At 53.8% G+C, this 22,233-nt stretch overlaps 1 protein-coding gene across 1 annotated transcript in view; it reads right to left on the bottom strand.

Annotated features, from left to right (window-relative positions):
* The window catches only part of STK32B (serine/threonine kinase 32B), a 365,972-nt gene that overhangs the window by 13,991 nt on the left and 329,748 nt on the right, over positions 1-22,233 (bottom strand). The window contains exons 7-11 of the mRNA XM_032397296.1: positions 17,200-17,303; positions 9,646-9,762; positions 7,351-7,476; positions 4,440-4,571; positions 2,669-2,733 (exon numbers count right to left, since the gene is read on the bottom strand). Coding sequence (XP_032253187.1) covers positions 2,669-2,733; positions 4,440-4,571; positions 7,351-7,476; positions 9,646-9,762; positions 17,200-17,303 — 544 coding nt within the window. The remainder of the gene's footprint in view (positions 1-2,668; positions 2,734-4,439; positions 4,572-7,350; positions 7,477-9,645; positions 9,763-17,199; positions 17,304-22,233) is intronic.

The raw sequence follows: 22,233 nt of genomic DNA on the forward strand, positions 1-22,233 counted from the left end.
GGCATCCCCTCCCCAGTCAGGCCCCCGGCCACTGGCGGATGTCAGATAGGAAGGTTTAATGTTCCAACTGCTCAAGTGCCAACATGGCAGGTGCTGCAATCACGGGGTTGCAGAATGGGGTGGGGGACAAACAGGTCCCCCGTTTTTTCTGGGTTTAAAAGGAAAACTCTTGGCTTCGGGAAAGCTGTGCCTCACGAATGGACTCCTCACAGGCATGTACAGATGAGAAACTGCAGCAGGGAGGGCTGTGGTGGTTGTGATGTGGCTCCTTTCCCACGTTCCCTGTGGAGCAGGAATGGGGTTGGACGTGGAGGGGTCGACATGGTGCTCAGACAGCATCCCGGTGGGACGCAGCGAGGCCCTGCACCGGGATCCTTCCATATGGCAGGTGGGAGTGAGCCTACCAGCCTTCGGGGCCCCTGGGCGTGTGTGTGGGGGGCAGCTCAGGTGAGCAGAGAGGGAGGGGCACAAGAGCAGGAACGACAGCTCGGACCCCATGCCCACAGCGCCCCCTACAGTCAGCCATCTCTTCCCAGTCTCCTGCGGCTTCCGCACACGCTGATCCCGGACCCGGACGCCTCCTGTCTGGGAAACGGCTCTGCTCTCTTTCTTTCTTTCGCCAACCTCTGTTCACTGTGCCAGCCTCACTTCAGATCCAAGACCACATATCTCTAAGGGGTCCTCTGCACGGCTGGGCGATCCTACTACATTTCCCTGATCCACTCACTTCTCCATGTGAGAAAGAACATCCTACTGGTTGAAGGCACGAGACAGTGGCGTTCCTGCTAAACGCAGCCAGATGCGACCCCTCAACGACACAAGGAGGCATATCTCGTTTTCATTTTCACGTAGGAGTAAATCATTTGGATTCTTTGGATTCCAAAGGAAGCATCTTCCGGCACACGGCACAGGGCGACACACCACCGCTGCCCGCTTGGGCCCGTCCCTGCTCAGGCCTCCCGCAGGCTCGCTTCGGCCAGCAGGTGCTCTCTGAGGACCCCTCCGTCCACGCCTGAAGGGAGGACGGGTCCGGAGCATGGCTGCCTGGAGCCCGTGGTGCACAGTCCCCGAGATGGCTTGAGCAGAAGTTCCTGGAACCGGGTTTCTAGACTGGGGAGGGACCATGAGCCTCAGAGCCGGCAGGACAGCAGGGAAATGATGGTGAGCTCTGAAACCACCCCCGTGTCGGCGGCCACCTTCCCCAGGCCTGATGGACCGCGGTCACAGAGGCCCTTCTCGTTCTGCGGGCCAGAACAGGGACACCAGACAGACGCGGTCCCGCAGGGGTGAGGCTGCTGCTTCGGCCTGGTGTGTGTATCTGGGCTGACCCGGGCACCCCCCGGTCAGAGAGCTGTCGCCGCCCAGGACAAGTGACCGGCCTGTCCCAGCGCCTCATGGGGAATGGGGCCCTGCCCGGCAGCCCACTGGCTGGAACCCAAGCAACTTCCTGAACGGGGTCCCTCACCTTCCACCACTGCCCGCCCCCGTGCATGCCCCTCAAAGTCAAACTTCTTCACTGGCTGTGGCGTCTACGTTTTGCTTCTCAGTGTACCGTCCTCACTCCTGGCCCTCCACGCCCTTCCCCTCCTCCCCCCTCTGGGCTCAGCCGGGCATGGTGCCTCGGGGAGCTTCCCTGACCCCCAGGCTGAGCCCGGCACCTGCTGCGAGAGCCGCAGCCGGGGCTGCCGTGTTTCCCCTGGTAACATGCTCTCTGTTGCTGTCACCTGCTGTGAGTGAGAACAGCGCAGTCCGGGTGCCGCACAGGGCTCCCGCTGGGACTTACCCATCCGGCGCTCCCGGAGGGCCGGAAGCGTACGTGAGAGGCCCTGCGAGCCCAGGGCCCAGTTCAGTGTCCGTCAGATGCAACTGGTCTGCTGCTTGCCCTGCCTGCAGGGCTTCGGCGCCCACCCCACGGTCCCACCGCTGCCCGAATCCTGCTCTGGCCAATCAGCCCCAGTTGGATGAGCCGCTGACAGTAACCCTGCTGGGACCAAGCCTGAGTCTTCTGCTTCCTTTGCTGACCGACCCTGTACGGGCAGTGCTGGGGCCCGCTCAGACCCCCCCAAGCCCCTCCTAACCTGGCGCTGTCCCGGGTCCTGCCAGCCCAGTGATGCCGGCGTGCCTGCCCAGCCAGCCCCCACCGCCTCACCCCATTAAATCGTAACAATAACAGTAACCTTTCCATGAGGACTCTGACCTTGTCAGGCATGGTATCCACAGCCTCATTTAATCTGGCAACAACCATACTGCAAGGGAGGGATTTCCATCCTGTCTATGCTGAAAATGAGGCTTAGTGAAGTGAGCCGTCCCGTCCAGTACGGTCACTCTGGTAGGGGCAGGTCAGTCTGGCAGGGGCAGACCCTGGGCGCTTTCCATCCAGAGCTCTGGCCCCGAGCCATCCCCGAGTCTGCCCCGCTGCACCGGCATCCCTGTGGGCCGACCCGGTCCTGCCATGGCTACCCCACTTTGCATGAAGACCCCGAGGTCCAGGGAATGAAGGTGGTGTCTGGCTCGCACGGCAGAGGCAGGATTAGAACACGGGGCCACCTGCTGCTTCCCTTCCCGCACCATGGCTGGCTTCGCGGGGGGCCAGGGACCACCATTCTCCCGGGGAGACGTGCTGCCATCTGGGAGGGCTCTGTCCAGCAGATGCTGGTGGAGGACTTACTTCTCTCTGTTGAATATGATGAATTCCTTCCGCACGGTCTCCAAGCACTGCTGGAGGTGTCCATTCTGCCAAAGAGCAGAGAGGGGAGCGTAAATGACGGAGCACCCTCCAGGGAGCCGTGACAGAGGAGTGACCACGAACAAAGCTGGATCTAAATGGGACTGCCGATGCCTGGGGCTGGGGATGAACTATGTGGCTGAGCAGCCCTGACGGTATGGGCGGCTATAAGGGGAGCCTGGCAGATGAAGATGTTTGCCTCAATTTTAAGCCATTAAATCCAACTTAAAAGTCATGTTGGAATGGAATATGGGTTGAAAATCATGAAGTTGGGTTTCCCGATTGCTGGACTGTTCATTAGGCCTATTAAGAAGTGGGATGGGAGGGGGGTAGAATTTCAAGACCACCCTGCAAAGGTGCTCACCCTCTTCAAGAACAGATGCCAAGAACAAGTGCTCTGTAACCCAGGTCTTAGAGGCTGCACGAATGCCGGATGGATACTGCACGCCTGTGCAGAACCCCACCCACCCTCGTGCGCGCTTGTTAACACGCACGCAGGTGTCTCCAGGCCAGCTTCTGCATTAGGCTCAGCAGGCCTAGGGCCTAGGGCCCACAGTACTTTTAGGGGCTACAAAGATGTTTTGATTTCTTTTAAAATAAGGAGGGGAAAGAAAGAACTTTTAGCATTGAAAGCTATCTTCATCTTCATACCCATATGGTTGTCAAATATAATTTTAAATCTTTTTTATGGGGGAATAAGCAGCTGTGGGTTGAATCATGCCCCTTAAAAAGAAGTGTCAAGGGGCACCTCGTTGGCTCAGTCCGTTAAGTGCTTGGCTCTTGGTTTGGGCTCAGGTCATGATCTCACAGGTTGTGGGATCGAGGCCTGAGTCGGGCTCCACAGTGAGCAAGGAGTCTGCTTCAGATTCTTTCTCCTCCTCCCTCCCCTGCTGCTCCACCTCACTAGCTCTCTCTCGATCTCTCTAAAATAAATAAATAAAATCTTACCAAAAAAAAAAAAAAAAAAAAGAAGTGTTGAAGTCCTAAGCCCTGGTAATGGTGAATGTGACCTTATTTGGAAACAGGGTCTTTGAGGTCCTACTAGAGTAGGATGGGCCCTCAACCAATATCTGGTGTCCTTAGAAGGCAGCCCTGTGAAGGCCCAGAGACACGGACAGGAAAGCACCACGTGGCGAAGGAGGCAGGTACCGGTGGAAGCAGCTGAAGCCCACTGGTGCCACTGGAAGTGGGAGGGGCACTGAAGGACCCCCCCCCCCCCCCCCCCCCCCCCGCAGCCTTTGGAGAGAGCATAGCTCTGTCCATACCTTGATTTTGAACTGCGGCCTCCAGAACGGTGAGAGAACATGTTTTGGTGGCTTTAAGTCACCACGTTGTGCCCGGGGCCCAGGAAAGGCAGCCCCCCGCCCCCAGGGTACCCCCACAGCACAGTCTTTCCAGAGGGCGCCCAGGACTGCCTGGCACGGCGCGGTGTCCCCCCGCATGGCATGCATTCTTCCACTCCTGCCCAGAGATGCACGAGGCCCCTGCACTAGGACTCGCGGCCACGTGAGCGGCTCCTACGGACATGTGCACGTGCGGCGGTTCCCTCGGTTTCGCTATAAAAACCACTCCATTGATGGAGCCATTTTACTGACTGCAAATGAAGGTGTGTGGAGAGGCCGAGTGACATGCCTAAAAACAGGCTCGCTCCTTTCTGTTCCCTGGAGTCTAGGATCCCTCCCCTCCCAGGGTCCGCTCCTGAGACCCTGCTCACCAGAGGACAGCTGTCCTTTGTGCCGTCTTTGGACCTGTTCTTCGCCAACCTCTTCTTCTTTTTGTGAAGAGGCTTGGATTCGAGGATCATTTCTTCAAGTTCAAATGTGGGATCACAGTTCAATCTCCCCTTCTGAAAGCAAGCGGAAAAGCAGCCTCCAGTGTCTTGGTTCCCCCCATCCTTGGACATTCATTCATTCATTCATTCCATCCAACATTCATTCAACGTAATGATTAACTACTACAGTGGGGTACACAGTTACGTCTTTTTTTTCTGGTGAGGAGAAGCACATTCTCCCTGCAGCCCTCATTCATTTATCCTCGTATCCCCCCAACCCCATTAACATCTACATGACTCTTCATTCTCCTTCCTGTGAAGGTTCCTTTTGCCAGGCTGAGTTCAGTTTCCCAATCTGACTTAACCACTTATTTTATCACACACACATTCTCATGTTATGACTATTTTTTCTGTAACTATCCTTTTTAATAATTTAGTTTTAAAATGCCATTTCTGGCCATAATCCTCCCAGTTCCCCATGCCAGCTCCCTCTTACCCCTCAGCCGGAGACAGGCTAGGCTCCACCCACTTTGGTTAGGAGGAATTTTGTCTCCCTGACTTCTGGACTGTGTGCCCAAGGGGCCAGGTGGCCGTTGTCCATCCTGGGACCCAGCTAGGGACGCCAGTCCCCTCAGGCAATACAGCCTGGTGGTTATGCCATCCACAGTCTGGAGGTGCACAGGGACCTCTTCCAAAAAGCTGGTCCAAGTCTTTCCTGGCCTGATTTATTTGCCATTCATTCATTCATTCATTCACTCACTCATTCATTCCTTTCAATGCAGGCTCTGGATATAGACTCCCTGTGGTCAATTTCTCACTGAGTAATCGTGGGCAAGTTACTTAACCTGAGAATACTACCTACGAGAAGCACTTCCCTGTCGTGGAACTTATATGAGATAATGCTCGTGGAATTTTAGAACAATGCCTGGCACACAGAACACTCAATCCCGTTGGACCATTATCATTCATCCATTTATATCTGTGTGACAATCACACATCAAGAACTTCTAGTGCCTTCTAGCACCACCCATTGCTCTGGGGTCTCTCTCAGGCAGAGGCTGGCCCAGGCTACATGGGCTCTGGCCTCCGAAGCTCTCAGGGGATGGCAGACGCACTGTAACAGAACGATATTAACTGCTCATGTACATCTACGCACCCGTCCAGTGGAGGATCAGAGAGGCTGCGATTCACTCTAGGTAAGGAGGTGGGGGGCTGGCCTGGGGCGTGTCCCATCGGAGGCAATGCTTAAGTCTGCCTCCCTTCCAGAATGCAGTTACCGAGACCCTCAAATGGGCCAGTCGCTGGGTTTGAAGCGGTCTTGAAGGAGGGACAGGAGATGCCGGGGGACAAGGAGAGGAAGGGCATCCCCAGAGGGGGAAAGAGCGTGTGCACAGGTATATGGCCGAGACACAGTGTGGCCAGAGGGCACAACGGCAGGCGTCCGGGTGTGGCTGAAGCAGGGGTCCTCTGCACGTGTTTGTGTGGAAGTGTGCGCGAGTGCGAGTGTGCGTGTGCTTGTGAGTGTGCATGAGTGTGTTTGGGTGGGCTTGGGGAAGAGCAGGAGGTGCGGTCTACAAAAGGCTGATGGACACAACCCACGTTGGCCCCAAGGGTCACCCAGGCATCTGGCACACAGCCTTGGGGAAGGCTCAGCCCTGGCAACAGGGAGACAGCTTTAGGCAATTTGTGCTCCATACAAAGGACTACATTGAGATCCCTGGGTTTTGGCAATCTGGCGTATGCCGGGCAGAAGAGGACCACCAAGGAGGCTAGCCTATTTCTCTGGCATATCTGGAGTGCGCGTTCTGAGGGAAGCCAACCAAGGGAAGTGAGTCCAGAACTCCAGCAGGTTTATTAATTAAAACAGTCATTACCAGGGTGGTATTTACTGAGGGCTCACTGAGTACCAGGTTCTGCTCCGAGTCTTGGGAGGCCTCTTGGCACTTACTCTTCCCAAGTTCAGTGTGTGTGTGTGTGTGTGTGTGTGTGTGAGATCTCTCTCATCTCCCCAGTACAGGTGAAGAACCCCTTCTGGTGTACACCCGAGGTCACAGAGGTGGTAGTGCACCCCAGTCTCTACGGCCTGTGCCCCCAGGGTGGGACAGCCTGCAGTCTCCCTCCAGGACCCAGCCCTGGGTCACTATAGGTGACTTTGTATGTTGATTGGCTTATTATTGGTACAAAATTCCTAGCGCACTGGTTGTCAACAGGGGGCAGCTGTCGCCAGGGGTGCTTGGCAATGTCTGGAGATGGTTTTGGTTGTCACAGCTGGGGAGGACTACGAGCACTTTGCGGGTAGAGTCCAGGGATGCCGCTAGCCTCTGATGGACAGGACAGGCCCCCACCCAAGGATCGTCTGGTCGTAAGGCCAACTAACTGCAGCACAGTTGAGGAGGCCTGCTCTCATCTGCAAGCTCCTTGACTATGGGCACCAAGACTGTTTTCTTTATAGGGGTTCCCCTCGAGTCACACGCAGTGCCTGCACATGCAGGTATTCAGTGAATACAGGCCGGCTGGATCGGTGGGTGGGTGGATGAATGGGTGGGTGGATGCACATAGGTTGGCGTGATTCTCCCCCGCAGTGCCTGGACCTGCGCACACAGTGGGTGTGATTCAATAAAAGAAAGGAAGCTCTGTGCCCACAAAGACCTTCTACAAGGAGAGATGCTTCCCAGGTGGAATCCTGGAAAAGAGGTCCAAATCCACAGTCGATCTCTGCGTGATGTGAACCCTTTGGAGCTCCTGTGGCCATGGCCAGCAGAGGCCTCCCCGGCCAGCTTCGGGGTGTTCCTCCAGAGCAGGGCAGGGGACCCCGCAGAGGGGTGGCATGCCAGTGGACCACACCCCCACTCACATTAGGCACAAAGCCGGGCGTCAGCGCCTTCTCGAACACAGCATCCCAGTTCATGTCGGCCAAGTAGGGTGCGCTCTGAACGTCACCGAGGCTGGACAGGCGGCTCTCAGGGTCCTTGGTCAGGAGCTGCGGGCAGAGGGCAAATGTGCTTGCCTGAGCTATGTGCCCCGCTGAGGTTAACGGGGACCCCGAAGGTGGAAATCTAGCAAAAATGAAGGTGCCTCTGCTTTTTATGCTCCATTAATTCTGTGCTCTGTGTTGCCATTGTCGGAAGCATCACCTACACTCAGCCCTCTGTCGCCAGAGAGGAACCCAGAGGGCAGGCTGCTTCCAAATGGTCACCCAGAAAGAGACTCTTCGGCAGGACCTGGATTTTCAGCCACTGTGCTGTCCTTGGGGACTAGTGCCCATGACATCCCACTCGCGCTGATGTCTGCAGAGGCTTCCAATTAAATATAAAAAGAATTAGCCACCTCATCTTGAGACTGTCAGCTTGGTAACGGATGTGCGAGAAAGTGTAATAGAATTTATCCCTGGGCAGCTCTGTGGTGACCTCTGTGGCCTGATGGAGTGGCCTCATTTGTAGCCAAGGGTATAAATTTTAGCTTTGTCTCAAATAGAATTTTTGCTAATACGGGATAATGCAGTATATATAAAAAACAGCCACGCAGTACTACCTTGCACCCAAATGGGGCTTTCAGCTTTTCAAATACGTACTGGCTTACCTAGCACAAAGAACACTTGGGCTAACAGTGACAGACAGGGGTCCTTGCCCTGGGCCTGCCAACCCCCCACTCCCACCCCCACCCCAGCTGCGAGGCGGGGACAGGCTGCTGAAGGCTGTGCACCTGTTTCCTCCTCTAGAGAAGGAAGGCAACTCTTCCATTTCCAGCGCATGATTAGGATGGGACCCAAGGTGATTGGTAAGGGCCTGGCCAATGCTAAGGGGGGTGTGGGCACCCGGCTGCCAACAGGTGGGAGCTAGAAGTCAGAGCGCCCCTGCCAGTTTGCTCCCCACCCCGTCCCCCGACACTGCAGAAATCTCCCAGCTGTGCCCAGCGAGCAGGCTGCGGTCACACCACGTGAGGACACCTGGCAAAGTCCTATCTGCTGGTCATGGCAGCCTTCTCCCAGGGGCTGCCCCAAAACAGCAGGTGCAGCTTTAAACAGACACTCCACTCCCGTGCTCCGTGGGAGTTCCCTGTTCAGGACAAGCAGTGCCCCTGGGTGCAGGGGGCAGGGAGGGGGGCAGGCCCTGGCCCGGGTGTAGGGCATCCAGGTGATTCTAGTCAGCAGTGGGTTCTAAGGACCCCTGACTTCCAAGAAGCAAGTACTGAATCTCCTCTAAAGCAGCTTCGTCATGGACAGCGGTGTAGGGAAGAACAGCGGTGTCTGGAGCGGGGAGAGCCTGGATTCAAACCTCGCCTCTGCCCTCAGACAGCCCTGTGGCGCGGACGGGACTGTGCCCTCCTGAGCCTCTGTGTTCTCACCTCTAATATGGGCTCCCAGGGCTGTGAGGACTGCGAAGAGCCAGCGCCCGGCCCAGAACACGACATTCCCTCAAGCACTGCTGGCCGCCGTTACCGTCGTCCTTCTACAAATGACTGGGTCCCAACCACGTGCCAGACTCCATCCACCCTGAGCATCTCGGGGGATCCCAAGGCAGGAAAGCTAAATGCCAGCCTCCAAAGGAGGGCACCACAGCCCTACTGCGCCGAACTCGAGCGGGCTTCAGAACCACCCGGGAAGCTGATGGAAATACAAACCACAGGGCCCCCCCACCCCCAGAGTTTCTGAGTCAGAAGGTCTGGGTGGAGCCTGGGAATCTGCATTTCCAACACGCTCCCTGCTGTTGCTGCTTCTCCTGCCGCTGCTGGCCCAGGTGACACCCTTGGGGACCCAGTGCTTTGTTCTAGTCAATTCTAGCTCCTGGAAAAAGTCAGGAGATGCCCCATTTCTTAAAGCTCAGCGACTTAAAAGACCATCTGTGGCAACAATTTTAAAGAGCCGTACGCGTTAAGTATTTCTATTTATCAGGAGCCTGTAGTGGAGTGAAAAGAGCCCGGGGCCCTGCTGCCGCAGACGTGTCTCCAAGCGGACTCTAGCACCCAGTGGCTCTGTGATCCTGGACGCGAGACTGTGAGTGGGCTTACGATGTGGTGTGAGCGCTCTGCCTACTTTATCCAGCCCACCACTGGCATTCCGTTCCTTCTCTCATGCCTGAATGTGCTGGGAGGCCTCTTTCTGCACTGACTTCGGCCCCCAGGCCTGGCCGGCTGGTGGCTGTCCCCTTACCTTCTTCAGCAGTGCCACCATGCCTTTGCACCACGTGGAGGAGTAGTGGACGCGCTCCACCTTGAACATGTTGAGGATCTCATCAATGGGTGTGGCCGAGTGGATTTCATACGGTCTCTGCAAGCAAAGGACCAGACAGGGAGTCAGAGAGAAGCCAATCGGAAGACACCGCGCATGCGGTTAAAACGGTGTAGATACCAGGGGGTGGCTTTATTCTTTCCCTTCACATAAGAGTGGGCGTTCCTCTTCCACTGCAGAGCAGGTGGCCCTACCCATGTGCCAACAGGGACCAGGCCTGCAAGGTGGAGCCAGAACTTAGCAGGTGGGTGCTGGAGCTTAAATGAACTTGGCAAGGTCACATACCCAGTAAGTGGCAGAGGCAGGATCCACACCCAACAGCCGAACTCCTGAGTCCCTGCTCCAGGCCTGGGGATGGGGTGGCTCTCACCATCCACTGGACACCCAGCGTCACCTCCAGTCAAGGCCCCTACCTGCTGGTGGGCCTCACACCGTATTTCCCAGCACTGGTTGAGCTGGCCAGGAGTGCACAGGGCCGGAATCACCAAGGTCTGGGTCCGGTAGGGTGGATGGATGGGGGGATGCCGGGCTTCTACCTACCACCCTCCCCCCTCTCCCCCAGTGAGGATGCATAACTCTGTTCTCCAACTGGCCAGCTTGGCAGAGCATTAAACCTCCTGATGCATTTTTCCAACATTGCTTGGGCAGTTTCTTGCTTCCAAGAACCTCTCAAAACTTGGGATGGGACCCTGGGTACAGAGCTTGCACACTGTCTGAACTCTGCACCTGCTCCCCCACCCAGGTTCTCTCCCCCTCTTCACCCTCCACCCAGCTCCATGGGCCAAGATGCTTTGAGGTTTGCATCACGGTCAAGTGGCTCAGGGCTGGAACAGGCAGTCACTTCTGGAGCACGTGTGGCCCACCAACTAGAGAAACCGAGAGCAGTGAATTCATAGTTGTCCGCGTGAACCTGATTGTCTGCTCCGAAATTCCTGCTGGGGCATCCTCGGGGGTGGGCTTGTCTTGTACTCATTTCTGTGTTCTCAGGCTCTCCGGCAGCTCCGCCATCCAGCAGAGCACGATGACAAGCTTGATGAGTCCATCCATCCGCAAACACTGATTGGACACCTGCAGGGGGTTGGAGCCTGTACTGGGCTCACGTGGCTCTTAAAGCACGGGCTCCAGCCCCGTGGAATTTGGATTCCCACAGGGTTGCTGCTGATAGGAGGTGCCAGCCCAAGGAGGTGAGGTCATTCTGAGCCCTGGGTGGGTGATGAATCCCTGGGACGGAGGAGCATCTTTATCTTCATCAAATGGGGCTCCCCTGGGGAAGACGGCTGTGCCTTCCGATGCGCCTACCCACAAGGGGACCTTTTCCTGACTTTTCCTCCTCTTTCTTCTGTCAATCGAATTGGAAACTCCCCCTTTTGTCCTATAATCTGCAGAGCAAAGCCAAAACCTGTGGGCTCCCTAGAAAGGCCAGCTAACTAGACATGCTAACACTTTTTACATATGTCTTCAAACATTTTCTTCCAATGTCATGGGAAGTGGAGTAGGGCTCCAGTAAAGAACACTTTAGAATTTCTTCCTGAGGCTGTTGCCTTCCTCTGCCTTCGCAGGACCCACCTCACTTGACCAGTAGCAGCTACCATGATTAGAAATAACAGGCGTGAACATGGAGAGCGGAGACGTCAGTTTCTGGACTGTTGCGGATCGCTTCTTCCCATCTTTTTGCCTCTGGAGAAACCATTCCTCCCATCCTGTCCCAGCGGTACCTGGAGGTGGGAGGAGCTTGGGAGATGGAGCAGTCTCACCTCCTCATTTTAGAAGTCGGGACACTGAGGCTGGAAGACAAACAGCGACCCTGCCCCCATCCCACAGAGATGCAGGTTCTCCTTCCCTGCTGTTTCTCCGGCACCAGAGCCTGCCTGGCCGAGCGCCTGGCTGGAGAACCAGCCAACAACAAATAGGAAGGTTTTTCTCATCATTCACACTGCATTCTGTTGTTCCTTCTTAGTTGCCTCAAGGCATCCATCAATCTGCTTTTCCATCCCCTCTCCAAACCCACCACTCTCTAGCTCTGTCCTCTCCGCTTCTGGAGGGAACCAGACCAATAAGAGTAACAATGGTCATCATTATGGTAACCCTGATAAGCCACGAGGCCAACACAGTGGTTAAATACATTCACAGATAAGCTGGGAACACCAGGCATGGGATATGCTCTGCAGCTTGCGGCTCTAGGCTCAGCCTTCGTCCATGTGGGTGGTTGCCGAGAAGCCCAGCTCCTTCTACGAGAATATCGGCAAATCCTGAGATCACTATTTCACCTGCTCGGGGAAAGAATTCTATTGAAGCTTGGTTCTCATGCATTGGCCTTAGGATGTGTTGACTCAGAAAAGCAAGTGGCATTTCTAAGGTAAAGTAATTACATGTACTGCTGGGGAAAGTGATTTTAGCAGCAGGGCACCAGATATACTCATTATGGAGTGCAGGTGGGTCTCTATTCCAAGACTGAACTCAGTTTACAAAAAATGCCAATTTACCGAGAAATCGAAGAGAGGGGACAAGAATTGCTATAGACTTGTTATTTGAGCTGTTAGAGCTGAGCTGGGCTTTGGGGACCATCTAATCCAATGGAAAAAAAAAATTTTTTTTCCCCAAAACCTTTTTACTCCAAATCCCAAACACAGAACAGATGAAAGTGAGGAACACTTTCTCGGGTTATGAAATCTCCAAAGCCAGAAGAAGCATTCCCCACCCCCCAGAACTGTTGAACCACCTCTGCTGGGTCCTAGAGATCCAGGAAACACAGCCTGAAAACCTTGGAACAACCCACACGCTCTTTCCCCTCCCTTAATGGAGACAGAAAACCCAGAGAGTGAGGTCACAGAGTCCGTTTCCTCCCAGGTCCTGACTCCTGGCACACTGCTCTCTCTGTCTCTTTACCAAGGGACCAGAAGTCTGTGTTCAACTTGAGGACTGCCTCTCTCCATCAGCTTTGTACACCATTACCATTACATTCCCTGTTCTGCTCTGCAGTTGAGCCCATCCAGGGGGTGTAGACCCAGTTCTTCGTTTTGCACTGCAGCCTCTAGGGGAGCTCCACACACCCTCTTTATTCATCACCTCTCTGCACCCTAGACCTTCTCTGTCCACAAGAACCCAAGGAGATGAGTTGACTGGGGTCAACGGCAAGGTCAGGGAGGTGGCTGGGAAGAAGCAGAGAGGGTACAAGGCCTCAGGGCACCATGGGGGGGTTTGGGGGCCCCACCCTTTGTCTACATCAAGAGCCCACTCTGTGCAAAGCAATGTGTCATGAGCCTGGCACTCAGGATCTCATTTAGTCCTCTTGGTTACTCTGTGGCAGTGGTCTGCAAGCGGAGACAATCTGTTCCCCAGGGGATAGTGGATGATGTTGGGAGATGTTTTTGGTTGCCGTAACGCAGCGGGGGAGATTTCTGCCGGCATCTGGTAGGGAGAGGCCAGGGATGCTGCTAGCGCCCTGCACTGCACAGGACCGCCCCCAGCACAAAGCACTCCCCAGCCTCACGTGTCCACAGTGCTGACATCAAGGAGCCCCGTGCTTTGGGCCTAAAACCCCGTCCACCCACTTGGTAGATGAGGAATGGGCTCACCCCAGGGCATTCAGAGACCATGTGGCAAAGCCAGGATGTGAGCCCGGAAATGGGTGATTGCAAAGGACACTCGCTCAACCACCGTGCCCCACGTCCACCGACAGCACCACTGCCTACCTGGTAACCCCGAGTGTCTCCAGCTGACCTCAGAGGCTTCTACAGACTGTCCCCCGACTGCCCTCTGAATGCTGGTCAGTCGACCATGTTTGCTGTGTCCGCCACAGCGGCTCTTCCCCATCTGTGCCCACACCGTTCCCTCCAGCAGCTCCTCTGTGACCCAGCTTAGATGTCTGTTCCTTCAGGTATTCTCCCCGTTCCTGTGAGCAAGTCATCAGCACTTGATGTGCATCGTCCTACCTCAGAGTCATTGCCGGGTGCGTAGCTAACACGCATGTGGGATGCGGTGTGCGCTCTGCCGCATTTTCTCACGCCATCCCCACCGTGGCCCGTGGGTCCAGCAATGATCCCCATTTCATGATGGAGGAAGCCGGGGCTCAGAGGAGGTCAGTGACTGAGCCAGAATCAGAGCCCCGAGGAGCCCCGAGTGAGGAAGGGAGCACAGACCTCTGCTCACGGGGCCCTGGGGCCTTCCCCCCGCGGCGCTCATCCACAAGGCATGACCCAGCCTCCACTCCCAGTGCCCACTCCAGCATGGAAAGGTGCTAAGTCAGAGAGGATGCCGGCCTGCTGGCAGGCCCCCCAGGGCAGGAATCACAGCCAGGAGCGGAATCCTGCTGACATTCATCAGGCACGTGCTGACTAATCAGCACCATCGAGATGACTTAATTCTCAAAGCAACCCTGTTGGGTAAATATTATTATTAATTTTTTTCCCCCAGTTAACAGGTGAGGATTGTTAGCACTCAATCTATTTACCAGCTTTGGTTAAGATCACCGACGAGGTACCTGGTAGAGCTAGGGTTTGACCCTGTGAATTCCTCTAAGATCCTCTTTGTCTGTAACGAGGAAGCAGCTTTCGGTTGAGTGAGAGGAAACACTTTCTAGCCCTTAAAGCTGTCAGAAAAGGAAACAGGTTCTTTCTGGACTTAAGGAGCTGCCTGGATGCTGAGGGGAACCAGTGAACAGGTGGGTGATCACCTGTCGGGGATGCCATCTGGAGCCTGGCAGGCGGGAAAGGGGACAACGGCGTGCTGAGGTCTCTAAGGTCCTTCTCTGGGTCTGTGGGCGGGGAATCCTCTCCCCTCTAATCAGAGGGTGTGGTCGCAGTCCGGGGAGACCAAGGGATCTGTACTCTAACAGGGAACTCTCCAGGCGGCACAATCTTGGGTCTCTTTCTTTCACTCAGCAGGTGTGCGGAGTGAGGACGAAGATTCTACTTTGGGCTCAGAGATCCTGCTTACGTCCCTGGTTCAGACTATAAGATCCACCCAGGCTCATGGGAGTCTCTGTATTGAGATTTTAAGCCCATTGATGACACTCGATTCCTCGGCTCTCCCTACAGAGCATTTGGGAAGAGACGGTTGTTTTCCGGACTGGGACTAGAGTATTCCTGGGTCCTTAGCCAGCAGACTGTCCTGATCTTACCCATTCTGTTTCCAACTCTAACATCCTAGAATACACACACCAGAAAATTCCCATTATGGCTTTCATCTTTGGGAGGTAAGAAACTCCCTGGGTTTTGAGGGAATCAAGGAACAAAGAGGTGGATGACCACTCATCAGGGATGCTGTCACTGACATGATGGAGGAATTCTGGGGGGAGGGACAGCCATCTACACACCCCAGAGACAAGCAGGTATGTGTCTCGGTATAGTTTTTTTTTTACCAAATGGGATTGTTTCCTGTATGTATGAAAAACAGAGAATTAACTGTTTGCATAAACCTGTCCAAGGTGAAGCCAGACCCAGACATTTGTGAGAAAGGTTAACACGAGCACAGAACAGGCATTCTTTCATTCAGTCACTCCACGACTACATCCAAGCCCCTGATCCCACTGGGGCTTCTCTTTCCTCCCTTGAACGCGGCATTTGGATCTCTGAGTAGAAAACTCTGTCGCATTGAAAATGAAACGATTTATTTTGGAACCAGCAAGAACCACTATCCTTGGGGCTTTTTGCCAAGTCATCATCTATAACTGTTCTGACCTGTGAGGAGTGGCAGATGTTTGAAAAAAAAAACACAACACAAAATCCACAGGCCCCAAAATGCTGTCCCTTAGAACGAGTTCCCAAATCAGGGCTTAATACATATCTAATTGCAGGTCCAACCTCTCCCAGAAATGTCATCTTAACCGGTGATTTGGGAATTTTTCAATCCTGGCCTGGGAATCTGCCCCCTGGGTCCTCTCCACCCCGCGAAGTAAGACGGATAATCTGATGATAAGACACCTTGCCTTGCCCCCTAGAAAGCTCTTTGCCTAAAAGAATCTTTTTCTTTTGCTAACATCTTGCCCCACCCTCCTATAAAAACCTTCCATTTCATAGGACTCCTTGGAGCACCTCGCAACGAGCGAGATGGGGTGCTGCTCGACTCACGGATCGTTTAATGAAGCCAATTAGATCTTCAAATTTACTCAATTGATTTTTATTTAACATAGAGAAGGTACTTTCCGCTGATGAACATCCAATCGTGCTTGGGGCAACTGCTTGCCGAGGGCATTTGTATGACTGAGGACGTCAGATAAACAGCATCTGGAGGATGCCTGTGTCCTCTGGTTCATATAGCTTTCAGGACCCTCAAACTCCCTCCTGACTGTGTGCATCAGTGACACCAGCAGATGACAAAGGGACCAGCCAAGAAGAAGATGAACTTTTTCACTCGGTGCCTGAGAAAACAAGTTCTTATATATATACGTGTGTGTATATATACATACATACATATATACATATATATGTATATTTTTAATTCTAAAAACATCATGTATAGTAATTATGCTTTTGAGGAATTCAGAGGAAGTAATTGAGATCAAGAGCAGAAAATAGTTGTTAAACTACAGGATGAAAAATAATAATACTTATTTGCACTCACATGGCTTTGATGGTTTGCAAACTGCTCTCATCATTCATTCATTCATTCCTCACTGGATCACCCGCACGGGCCACCCCTGCCCTCCAGGAGTGCACCTCCACCGGCCCCAGTGTGCGTGGACACAATCACATAGGCGGTGGCTCTGCGCCGGGGTCTGGAGAAGCGAAGGCGAGTTAAAATGCAAACCTTGGGTCTCCGTCCGGGGGCGGAGTGATCCCATGGTAACCTGAGCTTCATGAAACAGACTGAAGACTTTTATCGCCCTTGTACCAAGAAGGAAACCAAGGTTCAGTGGTATCATTTTCCAATAATACTTGTGCAAAGAAAAATGCTTCAAAATTGGTTTGTCATAATTCTTTCTACTGAAGTAAAATTGAGTTATCAGTTGCCATTAGTTATCTCCAGCTATTAAATGAAATGAAATAAAAACGAAAGTACATACTGAATGCCCTCTTTTTAGGGGACATCGAGCTATGTACTTGGGGAAGATATAGAACAACCAAACAACACGGAAAAGAAGCATGGTCCTTATATTTAAAGAGCTTCAAATCAAGCTGGACAATCAGGCACGGGCGCATCGTGCTGTGGGTCGGGAGAGGACAGTGTTTGAAATCACGATGCCAAGGTGTGTGAACTGCCACTGATGAGATGCTGACCTTTACGTAAGACCTTCCCCTGTGACCATCCATTTCCCCACGAGCAGAAGGAGGCGGCTGGACCGGAAGCTCACTCCGGGCCCCACTCATGCTCAGGGACCTCAGGCACACGGGCCATCAGAACCGGGACCCAGGGCCTCTGACTCCTCACGTGGGCTCCTTCCCAGCCGCGTGGCCGGCCAACAGCACCCAGGTCCAGTCTGACCTGAGCCCCGACTTCCAGGGCTCCCCATGTTGCCCACGCAGACACATGTCTTACCCAGCCCCGCAGCAGCTCATAAGCCGTGACACCCAGGGACCACCAGTCGACGGGGTACGAGTAGCCGGGGCCTCCGTCCACATACACCTGGAACACTTCCGGGGCTGCCAAGACAGGACAGAGAGAAGGTCACCACACACCACAGTTTACACTCACCGCCCCTCACAGAGGGGACCTGGGGGGGATAGGAACCCAGCCTCTTGGAGGGCAAAGCCAGGACTCCGTCCACCGTGCCATGTGGCTCCTGCCCTCCGTAAGCCATGAGCGGGCTCAAGAACAAGTCCCAGGCATCACAGGAAACACTGGTGTGGCCCCCGGGGGGCGTAGGGGTGCTCCAGGGTGCGGTGGAGGGGGTCTGCTGGGGCGGAGGCGGGGAAAGCCCCCTGAAGGAGGTGGATGGGTGGAGCATGAATCACTGTCAGCGTGAACACGGGTGGGGTAAGATCTGAGTTAAGATGAAGAAACCGCACCTCGTAAATGTCCCCCTGCTTCTGGCACCAACACCGGGTCAGGCGTCCCAACAACTGGCGACGCCTAGAACCCATGGAGACCGTTGCTTCTTGCAGGAAACAGTCTTAGTTCGGCACAGGTGGGATATGAAACTCCCGGGGCAGGTAAATCCACACAGACAGGAGGCAGATTGGGGGCTGCCCGGTTCGGGAAGATGGGGAGTAACTGTTTAGTGGATGTCCGCTGGGGGAGATGAAAATGTTCTAGAACTAGGGAGAGGCGGTAGTCACACAACATTGAGAATGTACTAAAAGCCACAGAATTGTTCCTTTGAAATGGGTCATTCTGTTCTGTGAGTTTCACCTCAGCCGAACAAAAAGTGAAGGCGGGAGGCCCCAGGGTGGTGGATGCTGGTTCTTCAGGGCAGGGTGCTCGTCCTGGGGTACCCTGGGCCCTCAGATGCTCTAATGTGCCGAGTGGTGCGTTAATCTCATTGCTCCACCCCCAAGTCGCTAGGCCAGGAGTGCGTCCACGCTCTAATTGCTCGTATTGGCTTCCAGGAAAATTTTGTGAAATGTGGATCCTTTCCAGCAAATTAACTTGCAGACGTAATTCCATTTTACAGTTGTCAGGGCAGACAAAATCTGTCCCTTGGAACCACAACATGTTGTGATTAAGGATGTTTCAGCTCAATTTTCAGACTGGCATTCAGCGGGCATGGGAACGGGGAGGGCTGGATGAGGCAGGCGGGGCAGGACACGCACGCTCCCATCTGGGCTCTTGGGTTAGGCCAGACTCCGGCTGCCCTGTGGCGATGCTCCCCGTTTGCTCCGTATCTTAGAGCGCACGCTCCCCCTCGGGTTCTAACGAGAACCTCTTCACAAGAGCCCACAGGGTCATGTTTGCCTGGGGCCCATTTTACAGATGAGGTTCAGAGAGGGCCAGCGGCATGAAGGATGTCACACAGCCGGGAAGTGCCAAGCTGAGGTGTGCCTCATGCATGGACAGAATCCTTGTTTGAAGTAAGGTTCATATCAACATTTCTTTAAGTACACAAAGATACTCAGTCCAAATTAGGGGGAGGCAGCATTGGGAATTGGAGGAAATGTCCCCTTCGGTTATTTGAGCCTTACAAACAAACCGACGGGATACGCTGGGGAACAGTAAGCAGGTCAGTGTGGCTGGACCTGAGTTTAACAAGTTACGTAAGCTTCTCTTTGCCTCAGTCTGGTGAAATGTGGATAATAAGAACAGTTTCTTCATTGGGCTGTTATGAGGATTAAATAAGAGAATATGCTGCCCGGCTGGGCCGGAGTGAGTGCTCCAGAAACCTCAGGCATGGCTTTCATTAGTAGAATTGGCATTCCGATCTCCTCTCCCTGTCACGCTTAGCCTCACTGCCATCCACCCCATCGCCCAGAAGCCTGGGGACCATCCTAAATTTCATCCACACGCTGACTTGTGTATTTTTAGCATCTAGATGTCTGCCCAGTCTTTCCCTTGTAGATCAGCTTGACTTCAGAGGTGGCGATCTCACCTGTTCATTAAGCATCCTGTGAGCAAGTATTTGGTTTCTTAGCAGGCACTAGCCCTGAGCTGTGCTCTTCTGCTTCCCACCTGGATCCCACCATGAGCCTGAAACTGAGCTCCCATCTCGAGGGACTTCCTTCCCTGCATCTCAGTCTGTGCACCTGCCCTCTTTTCTCTGTGCTAAGAGTTCTGGAACATCGTGCTGTCTGTGCATTCCCAGGGCCTGGACGGCTGGGTCCTGGCGCAGCCCGTGTTCTCAGACAGTGCAGGGGGCAGGAAGGCGTCCATGAGCGCACGGATGGCTGTGTGTGCCGAGGTGCTCCCCATAAATCCTTGTCATGCCCAGTAGCCCCTGCCCATCTGGAATTCAGGGCACAAGCAGCATTCTGTCCTGGCTGTCATGACCAACCAAATGACAAATATCTGTGGCCTGTGATTGCACTCCCAGAGATGGTGACATTCTTTCCTCCCCTACACACTTGGGACTGATGACAGAACATGAAAAACATTTTTGCCATAATCCATATGCCACCAAAATGACCGCTTTGGTGGCCTGGAATCCTAGTGCGTAGAAGCGAGAGCATCATGCAGGTGTAGATTTGCAGGGACAGGTACGAGACTCTTCTCACGTGTGGATGAATGAATAAGAGCAACCAGTTGTCCATTTCCTCTGCTGAGGGTTTTATGCATGTGACCTCTCTCGCCAGCATCCCAAGCACCCAATGAGACAAGTGCTGTAATGATCTCCGTTTTCAGACAAGAAAGTAGAGGCATGAAGGGTGTGGCAGCTTGAAATAGTATCCCCTCTAAAGATGGATCCAAGTGTTAGCCTCTGGCACCTGTGAATGGGACCCTATTTGGAAATAGGGTCTGTGCAGATACAATTAAGAATCTCCAGATAAAATCGTCTCAAGATAAATTGCAGGGCCCGTCCTCAATCCAGTTACTGATGTCCTTATAGGAGAAAGGAGAGGGCCATGGGAGGAGGCAGAGATTGGAGTGGCCACAAGCCCAGGAACCCTGGAGCCACCAGAGGCCCAAGAGGCAAGGTGGGGTCCTCTTCTAGAGCCTCCAAAGGGAGCATGGCCCTGCAGACACTTCAATATTGATTTGGCCTCCAGAATTTCGAGACAGTGAACTAGTTTCAAGCCACCACGTTTGTGAACTTCGTTGAGCAGCCCTAGGAAATTAATAAGAGGGGCTAGGAACTCGCTCCGGCCATCCAGCTGGTGTGGCAGACCTGGGGGTCGCCTCTCTCGGTTTTCTCACGTCAAAGTCCTTCCTCCTGTACTAAAGTGACTGCCAGGATGGGTCCGATGCACCCTTACACCTTCCTACCCTTCCAGGGCCAGGTGCTCAGGCCAAGTACACAGTAGGCATTTAATAAATGCACATCGATCGGCTCTTCCACCCCTGATGCCACAGAGCTGGTCCGGCTTACTGCTTGCGTGCCTCAGAAGTAGAGACAGCTTGTGGCCTCGGAGAGTCAGCATGGCACAAATGAAGGGTCCCTCGCAGACCATCTTGTCATCGTCCCCCCTGTTTTGGAACTGGCCACCGGGCTGGATGGGGAGGAGAGGCTGCCTGGACCATCACTCCCCAGCTCTACAGGCAGGTATAGAACCCCTGATCCTGATGCCCAGGTTCAGGGATCCCATCGTTGTAATGGTTAAATTCCACTGTCGGCACCAGATGACTCTACCCCGCACAGCTCTTGCACCCCTTCCTCCTCTGCGCAGACGTGCAGCCCTTGCTCAGATCTCCCGGTGGCCTCCCCACCAGTCCTCAGGCCTCCAGAGTTGTCTTCTCCAGTCTGTTCTTGCTGCTGACGGGGGAGTTGGTTTTCTGGTATGGGACACAGACCATGGTAGTAGTCAGCTTAAAGGTCTTCCTGTCCTCAGGGCTGTCTCACAATCTGTGTTCCTGGGAATACCACTTGATTCTTGTGAGGCGAATACATTTTGGAGGAGGAGGGATTCTGAGGTCAAACGTGTCTGGGAAATGATGAGGTTCAACCACGTTCCTTCCTGCTGGACTTGTCAGAGCCTTTAATGGGCTCATGTGCTTTACTGGCTCTCAAAAGTGGCCTAACTCAATAACAAACATGGCTTAGAAATGTGACTTGATCCTGGAGTCTTTTTTAAGTTTTGGTGGAGCGATGGAAGGGACTAGGGCTGGCAGCTTGTGTGGTTAAGTGAATCTAACTTCCGTGGTCTGGCATTCAGTGCTCTTGGTACCTGCCCATTGATCTTCCAAGCCGTACTCCACCCCTGGGCTTTCCCACGCCACCCCGGGCTCTAGCCGCTCATGCTGCTCACTGTTCCTGGAACTCCCCATCTGTCTGTCTGTCTGTCTCTTGTTCTCTCCCCTAATTCACCAGGGCTGTCTCACAAAAGGTACAGCTCTAGAGTTATCTCCTCCAGGAAGCTACTACAGCCCCAGATACTACAACGTTCATTACATGCGTCATCTGCTCTTCAAAATACCTCTCTGATATTATTTCCTACGATTCTCCTCCCTCCAGATTAGATTTGGGCTTCCTCCTGACCCCACCTTCCCTAGGCATCTCTTGATGGCAACATTCACACCCCCTGCTGCATTTTTGCTCATTTGTCTGCTTGTCACTGGACCTTGAGCTCCCCGAGGGCAGGGACTGTCATGGTGTCTTGCTTGTTCTTCATGCATGCCTGCCATGAAGAAAAGTGGGAAAGGCTTGTTGACTGATTAAATAAATGAATGATTATAATACAAACCACAAACTATGTACCTTTCTATGTACCAAGCACTGTTCTAAGCTCCTGATACACTGCTAATAAAAATAGGGAATCTTTACGGAGCGTCTGCATGTACCAATAAGCCTTGCTTTAAGAGTTTCACAGGTATAAGCTCATTTAATCTTCATAACGGCACAGAATGAGACCTAGCTGCTGTTGAGTCTGGCTGCAGAAGGAATGGAGTGGGCCAACACAGCCATGGCCAGGCGTGGGCTTTCCTTGCAGGACAGTGAATGATGAGAGCACCCTGCGTCCCCAGGACAGCAAATGATAAACCAAG

This window comes from Phoca vitulina, unplaced genomic scaffold (assembly GCF_004348235.1).
Source record: "Phoca vitulina isolate PV1807 unplaced genomic scaffold, GSC_HSeal_1.0 scaffold3, whole genome shotgun sequence".
In the NCBI taxonomy this organism is placed as follows: Eukaryota; Metazoa; Chordata; class Mammalia; order Carnivora; family Phocidae; genus Phoca; species Phoca vitulina.